The sequence below is a fragment of the Leuciscus leuciscus genome (assembly GCF_965113295.1).
Source record: "Leuciscus leuciscus genome assembly, chromosome: 1".
NCBI lineage: Eukaryota > Metazoa > Chordata > Actinopteri > Cypriniformes > Leuciscidae > Leuciscus > Leuciscus leuciscus.
The window spans coordinates 68,630,114-68,650,198 of record NC_138725.1 but is presented as its reverse complement, the minus strand read 5'-3'; the positions used below and the strand labels follow the sequence as shown (position 1 = coordinate 68,650,198).

Below are 20,085 nucleotides of genomic sequence, written 5' to 3'. Positions count from 1 at the left end.
TTTTCGGACCGTACTGGAGTTCACATGAACCGTACCTCAGACCACCCTTTTCTCGAGTACGGTTTGCGGATGCGCACAACACTACTGATTACATTTCTTTTTGTACATTTGTATGAGGTGCCCCTAGGGACATTATTCAGAATTACCATGCATATACATGTACTTTTCCTCTCACATACATATATGAAACCAAATTCATTCACATACAATAATGAAATGCTCACACACATACAAGTGAAATGCTTTTACAAACACAACTGAAACGCTCTCATACATACAACTGAAAATATTACGCTCACACACACAACTGAAACGCTCACACACACACAACTGAAATGCTCTCATACATACAACTGAAAATATTACGCTGTTATTATTATTATTATTACTGTTGACCCGTGCCAGTAGCTCATCCTCCCTGTTATCAATCTTCTGCAGGTGGGTGTCGTGAGAAGCACTGACTGCATTGGTCACTGTGTCTTTATCTACCAAGAGCTACAGGGCAGCATAGGAAATGACGAAGGATCAGTCAATACTAAAAATAAGTGTCTGGCATGTAGTTACAATGGCTTTTGACTTCTTAATTATTCATAATTATACACAAATTAAGTGATCATGAAGACAGTTTTCCACTGACCATTGCCAGATCATCCGGTATTTTCTCCTCTAGCTTGCTTTTGACCACCTTCTCCAGTGTTGCCAAGGCAATCACAAGCTGTTGTTCATGGTGCTGGTTCTCCAGGTCTCGACACAGTGCGAATGTGTGTCAGAGTTAAAGAAGCCTTGCCCATAAAATAAAAGCATTTTTGTTTAGCTTTGTTGGATAAAGGATATATCCCTTGCACAAATTCAATGAACCTTTCAACCATGTCTGAGATGTTCCTCTCAAAGTCTTTGAAGATGTCCTTTAAAAAAAAAATATATATATATTTGTGAAACTTTCATTCGTTTAGGTCAGTGGTTCCCAACCATTTTTTGTCTGAGACCCCCTTTTTCCCAAGAAAATATTTTAGGGCCCCCCTTCACATTTAATGATATTTTCGCTCTTGTAAGCTTGCAGCAAGGATGACAAAATATGTTGTTTTCAAACAAACGGTATGTTTACTATAAACAGATATGTTTATGCACAAATAATAGCCTATAATATTGAAAATACAATAACAAAAACATTAGTAGGCCCTTTGTAATTTAAAAATGTAAGCCTAGGAGTTGCCTATAAATTTTCCCTATTTTAAATGCAATAACAAAAATATCAGTATTCACACTTGTGTGTAGGTAAAAAAAAGAATGAATATAGGCTATTACTAAATGACTTCTGTCTGGGGCCTTAATACTTGCATGTTATTTTTGAGGCTTTATCAATGTGAGGCTTTATTTTTGAGGCTTGTGGCGCTATAGCGAGCGATAATAAACTTGCGTTTATTAACAGAATAATGCGTCTTTCGGAAGAACATTGTAGCCGGAACTACTTCTCTCTCTGTGTGTGTCTATGACGAGTCACGCAGGTACTGGACTACTCCGCAGCGGCAGCGATCCGAACAAAGATCGTAAAAATAGTCCCAATGTAATCACTTATTATAGGTGTACCATAGTGATTCAGGATAAGACAAAAACACGGTTTGGAAAATGGATTCATGATGAACTCGCTCATTATATACATTTTGAACAGAAAAAAGTTAAGGACTTTTATTTAATGCAAATTGCTCAAAACTTTTCAAAATATGACGCGACCCCCCACAGAGCTCGCTGAGGCCCCCTTGTGGGCCGCGACCCCCCTGTTGGGAACCAATGGTTTAGGTGATATGCTCCGTAATTAATATTACATTAACAATATAGGTGTTTTTATTCTGACCTCCAGTTGGTCCACCAGTTGCAGTTCAAGACTCATGACGGTCGATTTAAGAGAACTGGTCAGCCTGTTCATGGCAGGAAGTGATGTGAGCTTCAAGAAGCTCGGTGTCTGCGATCTGTTGCATTTCCGCATTCTTCAGCAATAGAACAGAATTTAATTTGTGAGCGTTTTGATGTTCAACTGGTGAGAAACAGGTTGTCTCGTTTTTGATTTGTATATTTTGCCATTCATAACAAGGATATGTCTTAAGCAGCGCTTTCATTCCCGGGAGGAGAGCCAGTTTCTCTGCATCAGGATCCTCAGCAAACATGCTGTCGAAAAGTTGAGGTCCATTTAAGAACTCCACGAATGTGTCCTGTGACAGAAGAAAGCAATATTTATTCACTACTGTCAAGAAGAGTATATATTAAGTTTGTATGTCCAGTAGAAAGAAGATTTTAATACAGTGCAGCGTTTCAAACACTGTAGTGTAAATCTGACTTATTAAACCTCGAGCATTTAAGATCAGCGTTCTTGTACTTGAATGAGATGGATGGCATGGTGATGTTGGTTACCTTGTGTAGTTGAAGCTCCTTGTTTTTGATCTTCTGAGCCTCAATTGCCTCCTGCTCCAGGAGGGGAAATTTTTACGGCCTAAGCCTTATGAGTGTTGTATTTTGTGCGTATCCTTTTGTGCTCTGATTACTCTTTTCTCTTCTGAGTGTTAGGCTCCGCCCCTGCACAGTGCACACCTGTGTCCCATTGCTCTAATGGCTCCTGCTAGAGTATATGAGAGAAGTGAAACAGAATGAGTCACGCAGCCGTGAATCCCGTGCACGTCATGATGCCCAGCCAGCCGTTGAAGACAAGTTGTGTTCTATTTGATGTTCTTTTTTGATCTATTTGTTAGTCTCTGTTAAGTATGTTTTGACTTTAGTATAGTTTAAGTGTTATTTTTACATGTGGAGAGTGGGGAATGAGAGATGTGAGTTTGTGCAATCATTTATTAGTCTTATAACAAATGTTTAAATTGCTCTTTGCCTCGCGTCTCCTTTTATGTTGCTGACCCCTTTCTCAACGAGCATCTTAAAAACAGGGGTTCTTAACATAAATGGGGGCTCGTTCGGGATCTTGTCCCGTTTTTTTTTTTTTTTAGGTTGATTGATTAATTTGATTGATCTAATTGGATTCTGTGGAGCAGATTGGGGGTGATCCTACCTATTCTCCGGTTAGAAAGAGTAAGCCAGCAGGGCTGTGTCTAGCGCCAGTCCTGACGACGGTTTGCTGTTTATTGTTTTTCTTTATTATTTTAGTTTGTTGTTTTTGGAGGTATTCCGGGGGAGAGAGTAATCTCTTAATCGGTACCCTCTGAAGACTAGTTAGGTTATAGTTAGAGTGATGGTTAGGTAAGTAGGTCCGGAGTGCGTTGGATTATCCTTATTGTCTATGGTCTTGACACAGGTCTTGACACAGTGCGAATGTGTGTCAGAGTTAAAGAAGCCTTGCCCATAAAATAAAAGCATTTTTGTTTAGCTTTGTTGGATAAAGGATATATCCCTTGCACAAATTCAATGAACCTTTCAACCATGTCTGAGATGTTCCTCTCAAAGTCTTTGAAGATGTCCTTTAAAAAAAAAAATATATATATATATATTTGTGAAACTTTCATTCGTTTAGGTGATATGCTCCGTAATTAATATTACATGAACAATATAGGTGTTTTTATTCTGACCTCCAGTTGGTCCACCAGTTGCAGTTCAAGACTCATGACGGTCGATTTAAGAGAACTGGTCAGCCTGTTCATGGCAGGAAGTGATGTGAGCTTCAAGAAGCTCGGTGTCTGCGATCTGTTGCATTTCCGCATTCTTCTGCAATAGAACAGAATTTAATTTGTGAGCGTTTTGATGTTCAACTGGTGAGAAACAGGTTGTCTCGTTTTTGATTTGTATATTTTGCCATTCATAACAAGGATATGTCTTAAGCAGCGCTTTCATTCCTGGGAGGAGAGCCAGTTTCTCTGCATCAGGATCCTCAGCAAACATGCTGTCGAAAAGTTGAGGTCCATTTAAGTATTCCACGAATGTGTCCTGCGACAGAAGGAAGCAATATTTATTCACTACTGTCAAGAAGAGTATATATATTAAAGGTAGGGTAGGTAGGAATTGTCTAAAAAACTTATTTTCCAAATTTGTTTAAACTTTATTTATATATCAATACATAATTAAAATGTAAATACTCTGAAAAAGAAAGTATAAAAATCGAGTGTCTGTAGACCTCTCACGACTGTTTTAAAGACAGCTCATTATTTCCATTCACTCCACCCCCTCCCTTCTGGGCTCCTTCCAAAGCCACGCCCCCAAAACACATGAACGCGCGACTCCGACCACTGAACTGGAAGACGCATTACCTGAGACGAGCGGAGAGGAGCGCAGTGCATGCAGTGACATCATGTCAGAATCACATGTAATAAAAAAATCTAACTTTATCATTATGAATATAAACAAATAAGATGTATTTTAGTACTCACTATCAAGCTAGCATATTGATATTGGTAAAGTTTAAAATATATATTTTTTGATTCGCTAACGAGCTAGTTATATCTATAAGACAAAGCTAAAAACAGGTTGCAATACACGTTTTTCCATTACCATCAGTTACACTGTGATGAAGATGAATTTCGTGTAAGATTCATAGCATATATGGTGTTCTGCATGTAAGAGTTTCCATAATGAAAGCATTGTTGACTCTGATGACTACACTCCAGAGACAAGTACCGCATCGTCAGCTCGAGGACAGGTCCGGGGTCGAGGGCGAAGCAGAGGAGGTCGTGCAAGAGGCCGTGCAACTAGGGTCCGAGCATATTGACACGCGTTTTATTTCTTTGTTTATCCAAATACTTTTTGTTCATTACCTTTTCTAGTACTGTCTTCCTTTTTTGCCTTGTTTGCCTTCGCTAACTGCATATGCCGGTAATGTGAATTTTGATTGCTCTTTCTCTGCCATTGTTTTGCTATTCCTAGGTTCTGTGCCTCTTGAATTCCTCAAATCAAACGGGTGCGCGCAAGTAGGCAGATCCTGTGTGGCAAAAGGGTGGTTGCCATGGTTGCGAGAGAGTGACAGTCGCCTAAGCCAATCCTTTGTTTCGTCCCGAATGGAAATAATGAGCTGTGTTTAATGCAGATTAAACGGTCTGGAGTCACTCGATTTTTATACTCTTTTTTTCAGAGTACTTACATTTTAATTATGTATTGATATACATAGAAAGTTTAAACAAATTTGGAAAAAAGTTTTTTATAAAATTCCTACCTACCCTACCTTTAAGTTTGTATGTCCAGTAGAAAGAAGATTTTAATACAGTGCAGCGTTTCAAACACTGTAGAGTAAATCTGACTTATTAAACCTTGAGCATTTAAGATCAGTGTTCTTGTACTTGAATGAGATGGATGGCATGGTGATGTTGGTTACCTTGTGTAGTTGTTGTGTTGCACTTCTTCTACAGCATACTGAAACTTTGCAAAGGCAGTTTCACGCTTTATATGTAGGCACAAAAATGATGAATTATGAACAGAACATCAGGACAAATGTTAGCAATCCCTCACTTGTGAAAAAGAAGCATGTTTAAATGTATTGAATGTGCACTTGTATGTGTAATTCGAATCTCATATATTTTACAAAACTGTACTTGCAGATAATATAACATGAATGCACTTAATGAGAGTTCACTTTCATGAATGTTTCTTAAGTAAACTTTTAAAAAGTGCATTTTGCAATAATGTAAAATGAAAACTTTACTTTGAAGTACATTTTAAAACTTTTTATTGGTCATGCTTTAAATAAGTACATGCTTTAAATTGTGTTGACTAACATTTTAAAGCTCATGTAAAATACTTGATTATAATTTAAACTGAAGTGTGTTGTTCAATATGACATTTTAAGTTTATTTATTTTAAATGTACTAAATTGCAACTTCATCATTAAGTTTGTAATTACAAATATATTTAAATGCGTTTTTCAATAGAAATTACATTAAAGTATATTTTAGTTTACACTCTTAAAAATAAAGGTTCTTTCTTGGCATCGATGCTTCCATGAAGAAACTTTAACATCCACGCAACCTTTCCATTCCACAAAAGGTTCTTTATAGTGGAAAAAGGTTCTTTAGATTTTAAAATGTATTTTATACTATAAGAAAAAATAATGGTTATTTTAAGAGCTGATCACTTAAAGGTTCTCGCTGCAAAGAACAAAAACTTTACTTTAAGGAGTTTTAATGCTTGTAAACCTGAACCATATTTAAAAGAAAATAGAAGTAATTATGAAATTGCATATAGATCTATGCCTGGTTTCACAGACAGGGTTTAGATTAAGCCAGGATTAGGCCTTAGTTCCATTAGGGCATTTAAGTAGCTTTTATATACGTTCCTTATAAAAAATAAACAAATGAAACAAATTAACAAAAACATTACTGGTGTGTTTAAAAGTTCAACTAATTTCATTTATTATAGATTAAATTTTTTAATTTAAATTGCAATTAAATGTCAGAAAACATTACATTCAGTTTGCACTTAAATATTTTATTCTAAAGTATAATATTTCCATAATAGCTCCTCTTTTTAAAAGTGTGCTAGTGTACTTCTCTCTCACAAGTGGTCAGCTGAAAAACAAAGCCAAGCAACTGCAATTATATGCAGCTGCGGATATATGAGAAATGACTTATTAATGTCTCACTCCAGCCGTCTGTAGTCCAGATAGACCAAGTCTGGAAGTTTTGCCGTCACAAATATCTTAAAGTCCTCTTCATCACAGATGGGATTTCCCGCAAGGTTGAGAGTGCGCAGATTCTTAAACTGTTTGAGGTACAGCACCTGCAGGGTCAGATATGATTTCCTTCAGCTTTATGTTTGAGTGACACTCATGAATTGGAATATTGGAAATTAATTAGTGGATGGCTGCATATTTTGGAGTCAGACTCATTTTCATCCTTTTGGGATTCCACATTTTCTAAAAATGTATCCTCTAAAATATAGTTGGCTTACATTATCTAGTTGAGCAATGCTATTGTTTCCAATAGAGAGGATGTTCAGGTTCTGCAGCGCATCCAGATTTTCAATGACAGAAATCCGGTTGTTGAACAAACTCAAGTCCTGAAGTTTCACAAGAGAGTCCAGTCCTTCAATCACTTAAATATTATTGAATGACAAATCTAAGGAATAAAAGAATTCTGGGTTAGTATTTGGAGATACTCCGGATATGTTTTTGATATCAGTCGGACAGTCTGTACTCACCCAGCCAGATCAGATTAGTAAGGTTTTCTAACCCTTCAATCCTCTCAATAACATTATTATCCAGCTGAAGAGTTGTTAGAGAGGGGAAATGCCACAGGTGGAAAATCTTTAGGATGTCTACAAAAAACATAAATATTATATTAATTATATTTTTCAATAAATAAATAAATATATGCTATTTTTTTTACAATGAACTGTTATTGAAATTATACCAATCATGATAATGAAAATGAATGAAATCAAATAAAAATCCTGTCATTAATTACTCACCTTCATGTCGTTCCAAACCGTTCATGTTCGAAACACACATGAAGACCTTTTTGATGAAATCTGAGAGATTTCTGTCCCTACTTTGACAGCTACGCAACTATCACTTTAATGTTTCAAAAAGTTCACAGAGCATGAGAATGAACCTCATTGGTTCTTGCTGAAGCTCACACGTGCTGCGTAATACGAGAATGTACCTCAGTGGTTTTTGCATTTCAAGCGAACAAGCTTGAGCTTCAGTTTACCACAACTGATGTGCGAGTTAATAAATGTTTATATGTGAATGAAAGCCTAAATTAAATTTGTTCATCATATAATGCGATCGTGTCTGTTCAGAAAATGTATTGGACTAAACCGCTCAATTCATATGGATTAGTTTTACAATATCTTTATGAACTTTTTAAAGTGTCAAAGTGGTAGGCCTAGTTGCGTAGACTGTCAATGGAGGGACAGAAATCGCTCAGATTTCATCAAAAAGATCTTCATTTGTGTTTCGAACATGAACAAAACTCTTTTGGGTTTGAAACGACATGAGGGTGAGTAAATGATGACAGAATTTTTATTTTTTGCGTGAACTGTCCCTTTAACACTGATTAAAAAACATTATCTGTGTGAGAGGGTGGATGTATTTTACTTGTCATGAAAATAATGTCTAAATAAATAAATAAAGTGGGTTTCACTTTTTCAATAATTCAAAATATATTCTTATTTTTCTCTTGATTTTGGGGGTGAAATCTGTCCCAGGAAAGTTTTCATGAGATTCACCCAGAATAAAATAAAAAATCAATCAAAAATGTTTAATTTTACGTTAAAATGAAATTTAATTACGGTTCTTACTTCTGAAGTCCAACCGCAGCTGATACACCCCCTCGGGCTGGGCTAAAGTTTTTTGTCCAGATTGTCCTTGAAGTCCCTGTTCAACAATTGCTTGTTGTAGCATCTCCTCATCCATTACTTTGGGTTCATCCTGTTCTCTGCTTATTTTCCAACGCTTCTGATTTTATTTTATTATACCTTTATTATACCAGGGAAGAAAATCACATTGAGATAAGATATCTCATTTACAAGTGAGCCCTGGCCAAGGTAGTAAACACAGTAAACATAATAAAACAACCTGATCTCACAGAAATGCGTGAAATGAACACGACCCCTTAACCCCGATTGTAATTCTTGTTGTAATGGGTGAAGAAAGGACCCGGACCACGACCAACTGCTGGTTGCTCTTTTAATGAATGCAGAACGATGGATTTGTCTGTACAAATCAACAAAAATATACACAAGGCTCTGTTACATGCAGTCTCCTCCACACAGCACACAGATCTCAAGCTCCTTCTCTCAGCTGGCCTAGCGCAGACTGCACATACATACACGACTGATAAAACAGACGACTTTAATTCATCTTTAGTATTATCAGCAAAAATACTTTTAAATAAAAATGTGAAAAAGAATTAAATTTTAAAATGCTCAATGTAATTGACATGAATTTCTTTTACATTCTTAATACAGCCAATGTAAATATGCCAAATGAATAATAATGAACATGATACACATACCTCTACAAATCAACAAAAATATACACAAGGCTCTGTTACATGCAGTCTCCTCCACACAGCACACAGATCTCAAGCTCCTGTTAGCAGATAAACATACAGAAAGCCCTGTAGACTAGCACGTGGAAACATGTCTAACTTGACTTTAAAGCTTGCAAACAGTCTGTTTACAAGGTTTATATTCGATTGACACATTACCTGCATGTTCACAACCTCAAAACTAACATTTATGGACAAGTAAAAGAGAATTTTACTTGCCCGACCGGACAAGTAGCCTGATTAAACGTCAATAACAAAAAAAATTAAAATAACTAGGGAATCACTAAAATGAGAGAGTGATTTTGATTGTATTATATTTATTGTAAGTTGCGATCGATAGTGGATGTATTACTGACGGTAACAAGGTTGCGCTGTAGATTGCGCCTGTATGTTCGGCTGGCCGTCGGTCTCTCTCGTGTTTATTTTTATGGATCTATTTATGGATGTTAACCTGGACTTCAAATTGCTGCACACGCCTGGTCTATGACCTCCAGTCACTACTGAACATTCGTCCCAGCAAACACAGAACGTTCCCCTAATGTTCCCATATGGTTCCCATTTGGTTATTTTTTGGGGAACCAAATAAGAACATTCTAGGAACGTTCTTTGTAGGTTATTTTTAGGTTTAATTTTTATAACCTAAAGAGAACGTTCTGAGAACGTTCCCTGCAGGTTGTTATTTAATAACCTAAAGAGAACCTTCACAGAACGTTCCCTGCAGGTTATTTATAGGTTTTATTTAATAACCTAAAGAGAACCTTTCCAGAACGTTCCCTGCAGGTTATTTTTAGGTTTAATTTTATAACCTAAAGAGAACGTTCTGGGAAGGTTCCCTGCAGGTTGTTATTTAATAACCTAAAGAGAACTTTCCCAGAACGTTTCCTGCAGGTTATTTTTCAACCCAGGCTCATTGGAAATACGTTACTCTGGGTACTTTTTTGCAAACCCTGAAATACGTACCTGAAAGTACATTTCCCTGCACTTTCCGGGTGAAACGTCCACTAGAGGCACTATACATACATTTAAGCTTGGCATACATTTCCCCCGTTCCAGATGCTTGTCTATAAGCTTATAAAGGCGACAATATTAATAAATGATGTTCAGCATACACTTATTTTAATATAAATTAGGAATTATTTCCACGCCTTTGAGGTGCCAAGCATGCCAGACTGAGGATAGACGTCCGACGAGCACATTGGATCGCACTTCCCTGAGGTAACTTACCGAAATAGTATGGTATTGCCTCGCAAAAGGAACAATTCATAATTAAAATGCTTTTGCATGTTTTAGTTTTCATGTGTTTTGTGTAAATTAAACGGCAGGGAATCGCGCAATCATGACCGTGTTGATTACGTACCAAACCGCACAAAACTTGTTGGCAAACTATTCGCGAACAGCCAGCCAAAAAATATTATACCTTTGCTATGTGTCTCACTATGTCTCACACTAGTATGATTTAATAAGATATCAAACGCATTAACAAGTTTTGCCAGAACGATACGTTTCAGTCAGGTGATTTGTTTTATTAACACTTTATTGCAGCGCCACAAATATGTACCACTCGGTACGTAAAGTTATTGCTCAATGCTCAAACATCCTATTGGAGTCGCTAAAGAGACCTGGGTACTTTTTTGCAAACCCTGAAATACGTACCTGAAAGTACATTTCCCTGCACTTTCTGTGTGAAACGTCCACTAGAGGCACTATGTCCAAGTCACGTGACTTTCAAGATTCCGGTCGCGAGAACAAAATAACATGGCGGACATTTCTATCATTTTTAGTGAAAAAAAAACAATATTTTGAGTTAGATTCTGGATAAAAATAAGTTTTGATTACATTTCTAGCGAGAAATATATATTTTATTTTCATAATATTCATTCAGTGAATGTACATAATCACTCGCTTTAACAAGTTTTGCCAGAACCTTACGATATGTATGTAGCCAAGGCTACGTTTCAGTCAGGTGATTGTTTTATGTAGACTACTCCGTGAAACGTACTACAGCAAGTTAACGTTAGTGAGCATGAGGACACCCAGCTGAGCTTCAATTAACCCTGGTAAAAAAAATAGTACGTTGACCCCATAATCATATCTATATTATATACATACATATTCTTTTGAATTTAACATATAGGCTACATATAGAGGGGACTGCTCACATTTAGGCTAATTGATAACGTTTTATTATTTTTGTTATCAGTGAATGTAAGCAAATATAAATAGTCTTACATTGAACATTCACAGACTGATCAGGCTACGATCAGCATCGTAAATGCTTTAGATATTTATGGGGTTATATATTTATTTATTTATTTATAGAGTAGTGAGCAACGGCGAATGTGATCCACACTCCATATCAGAAGGTGGCGGTAATGCACACTTAAAAGTTGTTTGACAACTGCAATTTAAACAAAGAAGAAGACCCGCTGCCTGGCTGTGAATTTACAGGCCTATACCTGTAAATAACCATCTGTAAACCTGAAAACCATTCTGTAATAATGGCCACCAATAATTTCTCTGATCCATCTGCAGAAGACATGGAAAAGGAATTTGAACTCGACATCGATGAAATAATGTCTGATTTGCAGGAGTTGCAGGAAGTAAATTGTCTCTTGAAATGTCTGTAAGTATTGATACTGTTCGTTTTGTAGCATTTTATTCTGATAACATATATCATTATGGCTAGGAGGATACTGCTCTTAAATCACGACCTAAAAAAAAAAAGAAAGACGTTCCAAGGATCAGATGGAAAAAAAGAGACAAAAGTGGTCATTTGGTGTATACAAAAAGAGAAGCCAAACAAGGAAAAGGAGGTAAGTGATAATATCATGTTTATTTTCTCTTAATGTTTCTGTTTTCAAAAATCGTATAGAGGCTTATCACTTTTACACTGGTACGTTACAGGTAAATCCAGAGCTTCAGTGGTCCATGCATCAACAAGCAACCAAACTTTGATTGATCCTGGTAAGCCGATTGTGTCCATTTAGTAGTTTATAAAAGAGCCAATCAAAAATACAATAATGGGTTTACTGATTTAAAAAAATATATATTCTAGTAAATTCAAGTGCTGCTGACTCTGAGTCTATGAATGAGGATTGTTCAGATACACGCATCAATGCACAGTGTGCTATTGGTAAGTAACAAAAGTCTTCCATCTTGTCAAGATTTTTTTTTTAAACCATTATCTGTGTTTTGATAAATTATAATAGATAATGACTTTGTTTTTTATATGACTTTTGGCTTTTAAGATATACAGTTACATCAGCTCCATGATGCACTTATCTCAGAGAAAAGTATGTCTGCATCTCACAACTAGACAGTAAGAAAAATAGTGTCTGAAAACCATTGGATGGAAGCAAGACAAAAGCTCTTGGACGGCTCGCTTGCCTCGGACAGGGTATTTTCCGTATCTTGTGATCACTGCAGAGTGAATGCAGCAGTGATAAGGTGCAAGGACTGTTTGCCAAAACCACATTACTGCGACAACTGTGATGTGTCAACCCACCAGTACCTTGTTTTGCATAACAGGGAGTGTTTTTTAGATTTTTTTTTTAAACCTATTCCTCCATCAAATGTCATAAAGAACATCAATGGCCAACACACATTATGTGAGCAAGGTAAGTAAAACATTTTTAAGATGTGTTGTCTAAAAATCTAAGTCATATGTTAGTTATGTTCTTTTCTTTTCTTTTCTTTAGCATGTTTGTTACCCATCCAACAACCGCAAAACATTTGCAGTTGTGTGGCTCAAAACATGTCTGTAAGTGCTGGCCGATTAGTACATCTCATCAACATAAATGGTATGTACTCCTTAAAACCAAAGTATTTACTCAATCCAAAATTTTTGATATTCAGGCTTGTCACTAACTTATTTGGACTGTAATGTAGGTCGCTATGACCTCTCTTTGCCTGTTTGGCGCTGCATTACATGCCACAAAACATGGACAGCTGAGCTGCAGGACCTTATCCAAAGTGGTTACTGGCCAGGCTCTTTTGCATTTCAAACTATATATCAGATTGACCTATTTACATCTTTTGAGCAGTTCAAAGTCACTGCACCAGGCCTCTCAAGACAAGCCTTTGTGAACATGTTAGAGAATAGGTCACGGACATTTGGACGGGTTCTTTTAAAAAATTACAATTAATTTTGTTAATGAACTTTTCCTTATCCCCAATTAATTTTAGTTTTTTTTTTTTCACTGCTAGATTGATACTATTTGTGGCAAAACATTCCAAAAAGCATTTTTGGAATGGACTTATTGTCGTCATGAGAAAGAGAAGCTCAGTGGAGTCGATCATTTCTTGTGCCCTGCATGTGTCCCAGATGCAGTTGCTGTGTCTGCAGATGGAAACCGTAAACTATACCGGTTTAACAAAGCCAAAGAGTAATAGCATAACTAATATATTAAAGGAATATTTCTATACATGTTTAGTGTATATTGGCCCTCTAATCCAATTTGTTCCACTGTAATTAATATAGAGTAGAGGAGCAGCCTTTCTACGAAGGTATTTTCATTGCCAAGGATGAAGATGTGGCAGCATTTGTTGATTTCATTCAGCAAAACACCAACCCTGTATGTTTCCATCATTTTATTAGTATTTTTGTTGTTTAACTGTATATATGTTATACATCTTTACTGATAATGTTGTTTATTATTATGATTATTACTGTCTTGCAGGTAAAAGGGAGAGGCACATGTGGACAGTCAACATGGGCTGCTGCCAGGGAGACCTCAAAAAAGTCAAGCAATAAATTGGATGAGGAAGGGTTGGAGGTGGCAGTGTGCGGACACAACATTTTGCTTAAAGGACTCAACATGAAGAGGGGGGAAATATTTGCCTATCCAATGTTTTTGCAAAATGAAGTGGCTACAAAAACCAACTGCAGATTCTTCTGCACAGACATTATGTGTCGATATTGGCCCTATTTGCAAAAAGTTGCACAGGCAGTTCCACGTCTGCAGCCGTTAACAGAGATGAAGCCTTTTCTTTCTGTTATGCACGCAAAGGGACACTCTACTAGCTGTGAGGTAACTCTGTTTTAAATGACTTAAAAAAAAAAAAATTCCTGCACATTATCAGTACTTGCACATGTATCAGAATAGCCCATTAACAACGTTTTGGTCCCATGACCTTCATCACAGTAATATACCTACATTCATGATGGTCATGGGATCTAAACTTTAATAACAGTTGTGCAAGTATTGACCGTGTACAGGATTTTTATTTATTTTTTACCCGCAGTTGTGTAAAGGTAATCGTTGATCGATTGTTTTAAATAACATGAAATTGTTAAAGGTCTTAATTATTATTGTTAAAGGTAACAATTATAATTTGTTATATTTATATATAAATATATTTTTCTGCATACTCATTTTCACTTTAAACTTGATTTGTCTGTAAAATTGTGCCGGTTTGTTTTATAGGTTCAGTGGAGTGGTAAAAATCAAACGGGAGCAGGCACTACTATTGGTGAAGAAGTGGAGCAAGTTAACAGTTTTTAATCACGTGTTGCTCTTACAACAAAATATATGAGTAAGGCTGGTAAGTGTCATGTACACAGCCTTGTATTTTTGTAGTCCATAGATTTAGACAAAATAATCTAAAATTTCATAATCAAATTTAAAAATGAAAATGATGCCTGATTTAGGGCCTGAGCAGCAATGGTGTGAGGACCCTATTGGAATTGTTCAGTTAATTATTATTATTTAAATTTATATTTGTGCTCATATTAGTTGTTTAGCTTTTCGTAAATCACATAGTTCATTCAAAATAATATTTTTTTCAACATTGATTGACCCTGTTGACTTCCATAGTATTTTTTTTCCTACTATGGAAGTCAATCGGGTCCATCACCTGCGTGGTTACCAACATTCTTCAAAATATATGTTGTGTTCTCTTGTATAAATAATTCAGGGTGAACAACTTCCATACCAATTGAGGATGAATCTTGACAGAATTTTAATTTTGAAATGGACAATTCCTTTAATCTTGGAATATCAATGTGCAGTGAATAGACATAAAAAAAAAAAATATATATATATATATATATATATATGTGTGTATATATATGTGTATGTATATATCAGGGTGTCCGCGCGGTAGTAAAAGGTAGTAAAAGTAGTAAAAATAATCTACCAAAATTAAGGCCCTTGAAAGGTAGTAAAAGGTAACAAACGCAATTTGACTTGGTAGTAAATTTTTCATCACCACCTCAATATATGAGTTTCCATTTTTTTACTTAATATTTGTGTCTCCATATTTTAACTTCATCTAGCATAATTAAAAAATATATATACGGTGCTAACAGGACCTGACGGGCTCGACATTAACGCTTGTCCGGGACAAGTGGATTTTTTGAAGGGACAAGTAAAAGAGAATTTTACTTGCCCGACCGGACAAGTAGCCTAATTAAACGTCAATAAAAAAAAAATGTATAAATAACTAGGGAATCACTAAAATGAGAGAATGATTCTGATTGTATTTATATTTATTGTAAGTTGCAATCGATAGTGGATGTATTAGGCTACTAACGGTAACAAGGTTGCGCTGTTGAGGCTCGCGCAGCCTCTCGAGGAGAAATCCAAACAAATGTAAACTCAGTTTAAACTCAGTTAACAACATAACGTTACTGCCAGTGCCAAAATTCAAAATGTGTTTTAATATTTTTAACATATGATACAGTTTAGCAACCTCACACGACGAGTGCTGTTTTCTTGAGTACCATCACGACTGAAAATGTGACATTGCTTTTGATACAACAGTTCAATAAACAGTTCAAATTAAGTTACTTACATTTTAGACACAATATTGACTGTTTTTGTTCTGTTTCAGCAGCAAAAATAGTTCCAAACAAAGATCACAGCAGAACCGTAACGCATCTCACAGCAACACTTAACCATGTTTCATTACTGAATGATTCAGCGTTTTGAACGAATTGGCTGAGTCAAAGATTCAATGTCCCATTCATAAACATGTCTCATTCTTGAATGAATCAGTTGTTTGAACGAATCGTTTGAATGAATGACTCAATGACTTGCTCATTAAGACGGTCGCCTGACGCCTCCTACTGGCGGTTTACTTTCATGTTTAAAAGTATAATTCTTTCCAACGTTTCTTATTTGTATATTCAAAAATATTTTAAACGATCTCATATTCATAACATTATTTAATGCAGTTGTACATTCCTTAAACTACTGGTGCCGTTGCCTTTAAAGGTGCAGATATGACAATATGCAGATTTAAATATATCAGAGCTGATTTAACACAGATGGGGATATTTCTTCAGAATAAATAATATTTACAGCACACACACACCAAAAACATTCCGGACAAGCAACTTTTTTACTCGGACAAGTGAATGACAGATTTACTTGTCCAGAGGACAAGCACATGAAAAGGCTTAATGTCGAGCCCTGAGTGAGTCGGGAGTTGATAGCAATGACAAAGTGCCAAGGTTATTATTCACCTTATTAGGGCTAAGGGCTATGGTTAGGATAACTCAAGGGCTAGGGTTAAGATAAGGACAACTGAAACTCAACTCGACACTACAAAAAAAAACATAATTGACAATGACAATAGGCCTACTTAATGATAACAATTAAACATTAGTGTACCTAATATGTATGATGGGTGTGACAGTGTCACACTTATACCTTATAGTAAGTAGTAAGTGGTGCTTTACATACCCCGCCCACCCCACCACACCCCCAAAAAAAGGGCTGCTGCTTGATGTCGTGATGGTAGTAAAAAATATTGTGGAGGTGGTAAAAAAGGTAGTAAAAGGTAGTAAATTCATCTCTATGATTCCTGCATATACCCTGATATATGTTTGTGTGTGTTTGTTTTTTGTTTTTGTTTAGCACGAGTGGACATGATCACCCTTCATGCTAAAGGATGGAATGAGAGAAAGAGGAAGAACCTTCACATTTACTTGTCTAAGCGGTATATCAAGGTACCACGCATTTAAAACAGTTGTTTTAAGCCATACATTTACTATTAATTTATTTTTAAACAGTCATATTCAGTTAAATGTTTAATCTCATCTATGTTTAAGACTGGGCAAAAGATGAAGGAAGCCAAGGAAGATGTCGAGGCGGTTCAGGCAGTCCTGGCTAAGTCCAAAATAGAGCTGCAGCAATGAGTGTGCGATGTTAAGCAATGGGCAACTCAAGGTGCATTCTCAATTTTTTGTTTTTCCATATTTTTACAGTTTTTATATTAAGTAAATATCATAGTTTTTAATAATTTATTTGAAGTAAAATCTTAAAATACTTTTCTTGCTTAATGTCCTGATTCAGTAATCTGATATGCTATTTTAAACAGTTCCCGATGGCAGTAGAACCGACGATCCAGTGGGGTTGCAGCATCAGATTGAAGGGTTGTATTTAGGCATTCAGCAGAAAAAGAGAGATTTGTATCGGCTAACAGGTAAATAAAATGCTCTATATATGCTGTAGGGGTGTGTCGAGATCTCTTGCTACAATATCTTGCTTGACTAAAATGTGACAAGATGAAATTAGCATAGAATGTCACAGTTACATTCCCATTACATGCCTCCACTGATGTTTTGCTGTTAAAAAAATAAATATAACCATTGTAAACTATTGTAAAGTCTGCTCTGCTCATCCAACATGAGTTGCAGTTGCTAATAGTGTAACAGGAATCACATTTCACTGATTGCGTGAAGATTGCGACGGATTTGTTGCATAAAAGAGCCTGCATGTATTGTATTGTAGAACACGTGTTCAGCACCGCTGCTCCGGGTACATAGTACGTGCAATCGTGAATTTGAAAGTGAAAGTAAAACAAGAGCTCTTTCTAATGTGTGCAATTTAAGCTGCATACAATAACCTAATATCAAACTTATATCTCTGTACTGTGACTCTGGTCTCTGTTTTTGGTTTGTTTGCACTTCAAAACTGAGAGAGTACTTGGATTATAGTTGAATTTATTTTTTCCAAAAAAATGTAAAATTGTGTCATCATTTACTGACCCTCAAGTTGTTTCAAACCTGAATGAATTTTTCTTCTGCTGAACACAACGATATTTTGAATAATGTTGGTAACTTGGGTCCCATTGACTTCCCATAGTATTTTTTTTCCTACTATGGAAGTCAATGGGGTCCATGAACTGTCTGGTTACCGGCATTCTTCAAAATATCTTTCTTTGTGTTCAGCAGAAGAAAGAAATTCATACAGGTTTAAAACAACTTGAGGGTGAGTAAATGATGACACAGTTTTTGATTTTGAGGTGAACTATTCCTTTAATAAGACTAAGAAAATTGTATTTTTATTATTAGTTAATGCTGTTTTTATTTTTATGTTTTCATGTACAGTAAGGTCTGAAGAGACTTAAATAATATAGGAGAAAAACCAGTCAGTTGAGTTTGGCAAAACCTTTTAAAGTGCTTGTATATAATTGTCTGTAAGCATTTGATAATTCATACTCCAATGAAGTAGTACTGAAATGACATTCATTAGAAGATTATCAGTAAAACAATTCAAATTTTTCAAGTCATGATTTGGCCTGACCATTGAGGATTTGAATAAAATATTGTGCAAAAATCTTTCCTCGTTCTCGTGAACCCATTGCGTCTCATCTCGTGAGATAGGTGTCTCGTCACACCCCTAATCTGTTGTTTCTTATTTGGATAATCCTAATTTCTTTTAAATGGTCTGTTTTAATCACCTTTTTTTATATAACCCAGATCGCAACAAGCAGCGGCACAAAGTCCGACGGAGGATTGTCGAAGAGAAGAAGAAGTTATCCGATGCAATATCCAAGTACAATTCTATTACAACAAGTACCAAAGCTTTGAATTCTGCAGATGACTTGCTTGCTGCAGAAACGCATTTACTCCCCTCAGTGCCATCCAAGATGTCAATGTCTCTCTTTCTTCAGTGTAAAATATATATATATTTTTTTAGAAAAACATTTCAGGATTTTTCTCAACACAATGGACTTCAACTGCAACCAATATGTTGATGTCAAAATCAATTCAGTTTCAAAGGGCTTTGTAGAATATCAGCTATAGGGCTGGTCAATATTATCGCATTTTAAAATATATCGATATATTTTATATATCGATATATTTTAAAATGCGATACAAAATTCGACCATATCGCATATATCTCGATATAGTTCAAATTTGCACTGTGATCATTGCTCCAAGCAAGCTGCTGACTGCTTATGTAGAGTGTGTCTCAACAGTAGGGCTGTACTCAACCAAAGAAAATCTTGGTCGACTGAAGTCCTGAAATTTTCGACTAAAATCGACTAAAAATTAAACGTTAAATTAATTAGATGCGCACTGTGCGCAGTACTTGGTAGCCTTGTTGTCCGCCTAAATGAATTATAAATAAACATAAAAAAAACTAGTAGGCTATTTGCAGTATATTAAATCGTTTTTTGACCTAATTATTTTGCACTGAAATGAGTCTGACACTCGAGTCTGTCGGCTCTGACAGCGTGATCACGTGCACCTGCGCAATATCATAGCCTACGATTTCCGAAAATAGTACTATGTTGTCAACTAGTGATATCATCACAAGAACTGTTGAGGAATATGCAACATAATTTAGACAATTATTTGTCATATGTTATAATAATAAGTTATAACTGTCAGACACTATCATTTCACCGTGCATGTCCTCGCACCGAGCGAGGCTGAACATGAGCTCAGCTTCGCAGCTGAGACACGAATAGACTATTAACTTAAAGCTTTTACTCTTAATAAACACAAAAGGCACGTCCACTTTAATAAAAAAAAGAATATTTATTAAACAAACCAGATCAAGAGCAGAAACGAAATAAAGTGCATAACTGAAAAAAAAGCATCCTAGGCTCAAAACTAACACAACCAACAGCACAGCGCAATTACGCATTAGGCTCCAAAAAAAAAAAAAAAAGTTAGGTTATCACACTAAAACATTGAAATATGCAAATTCTGATATGTTCATATAGCCTACTCAAAACAGACAGGGCAAGCTAACGCAGACAAGTGAGCTTACCACTTTTAGATGATATGTCATGTCATGTTTGTCGTCGAGCTGTGGAAAACTGTTGCTTGCAAACTTTGCATTCGACCTTTTTCCTGTTATCAATTTTAACA

At 36.0% G+C, this 20,085-nt stretch overlaps 1 protein-coding gene and 2 long non-coding RNA genes across 4 annotated transcripts in view; 1 reads left to right on the top strand and 2 right to left on the bottom strand.

The window, feature by feature from the left end:
- LOC309512811 overlaps window positions 1-20,085 on the bottom strand; it is a 115,630-nt gene that overhangs the window by 33,878 nt on the left and 61,667 nt on the right. The gene's annotated exons all lie outside the window — the stretch shown is intronic.
- On the bottom strand, window positions 408-9,015 carry LOC309512800. The gene is made up of 10 exons (XR_014211192.1): window positions 8,937-9,015; window positions 8,221-8,737; window positions 7,117-7,233; window positions 6,868-7,034; window positions 6,545-6,696; window positions 5,297-5,361; window positions 3,564-3,918; window positions 1,853-3,455; window positions 638-905; window positions 408-495 (listed from the first exon to the last, which is right to left on the bottom strand). It is a non-coding gene; the product is annotated as an uncharacterized lncRNA (long non-coding RNA).
- LOC309511186 (uncharacterized protein) lies at window positions 12,306-18,819 on the top strand. Of its 2 annotated transcripts, XM_082186312.1 has the most exons (11): window positions 12,307-12,589; window positions 12,671-12,772; window positions 12,861-13,093; window positions 13,179-13,357; window positions 13,453-13,546; window positions 13,652-14,002; window positions 14,399-14,516; window positions 16,835-16,926; window positions 17,029-17,146; window positions 17,298-17,402; window positions 18,682-18,819. In XM_082186312.1, the coding sequence occupies exons 1-7, from the start codon at window positions 12,322-12,324 to the stop codon at window positions 14,474-14,476; spliced, it is 1,305 nt and encodes a 434-aa protein (XP_082042438.1). In that variant the 5' UTR covers window positions 12,307-12,321; the 3' UTR covers window positions 14,477-14,516; window positions 16,835-16,926; window positions 17,029-17,146; window positions 17,298-17,402; window positions 18,682-18,819. The 2 variants fall into 2 exon arrangements, with proteins under 2 accessions (XP_082042439.1, XP_082042438.1); XM_082186313.1 differs by lacking the exon at window positions 12,861-13,093 and having other exon boundaries at window positions 12,306-12,589; window positions 13,297-13,357.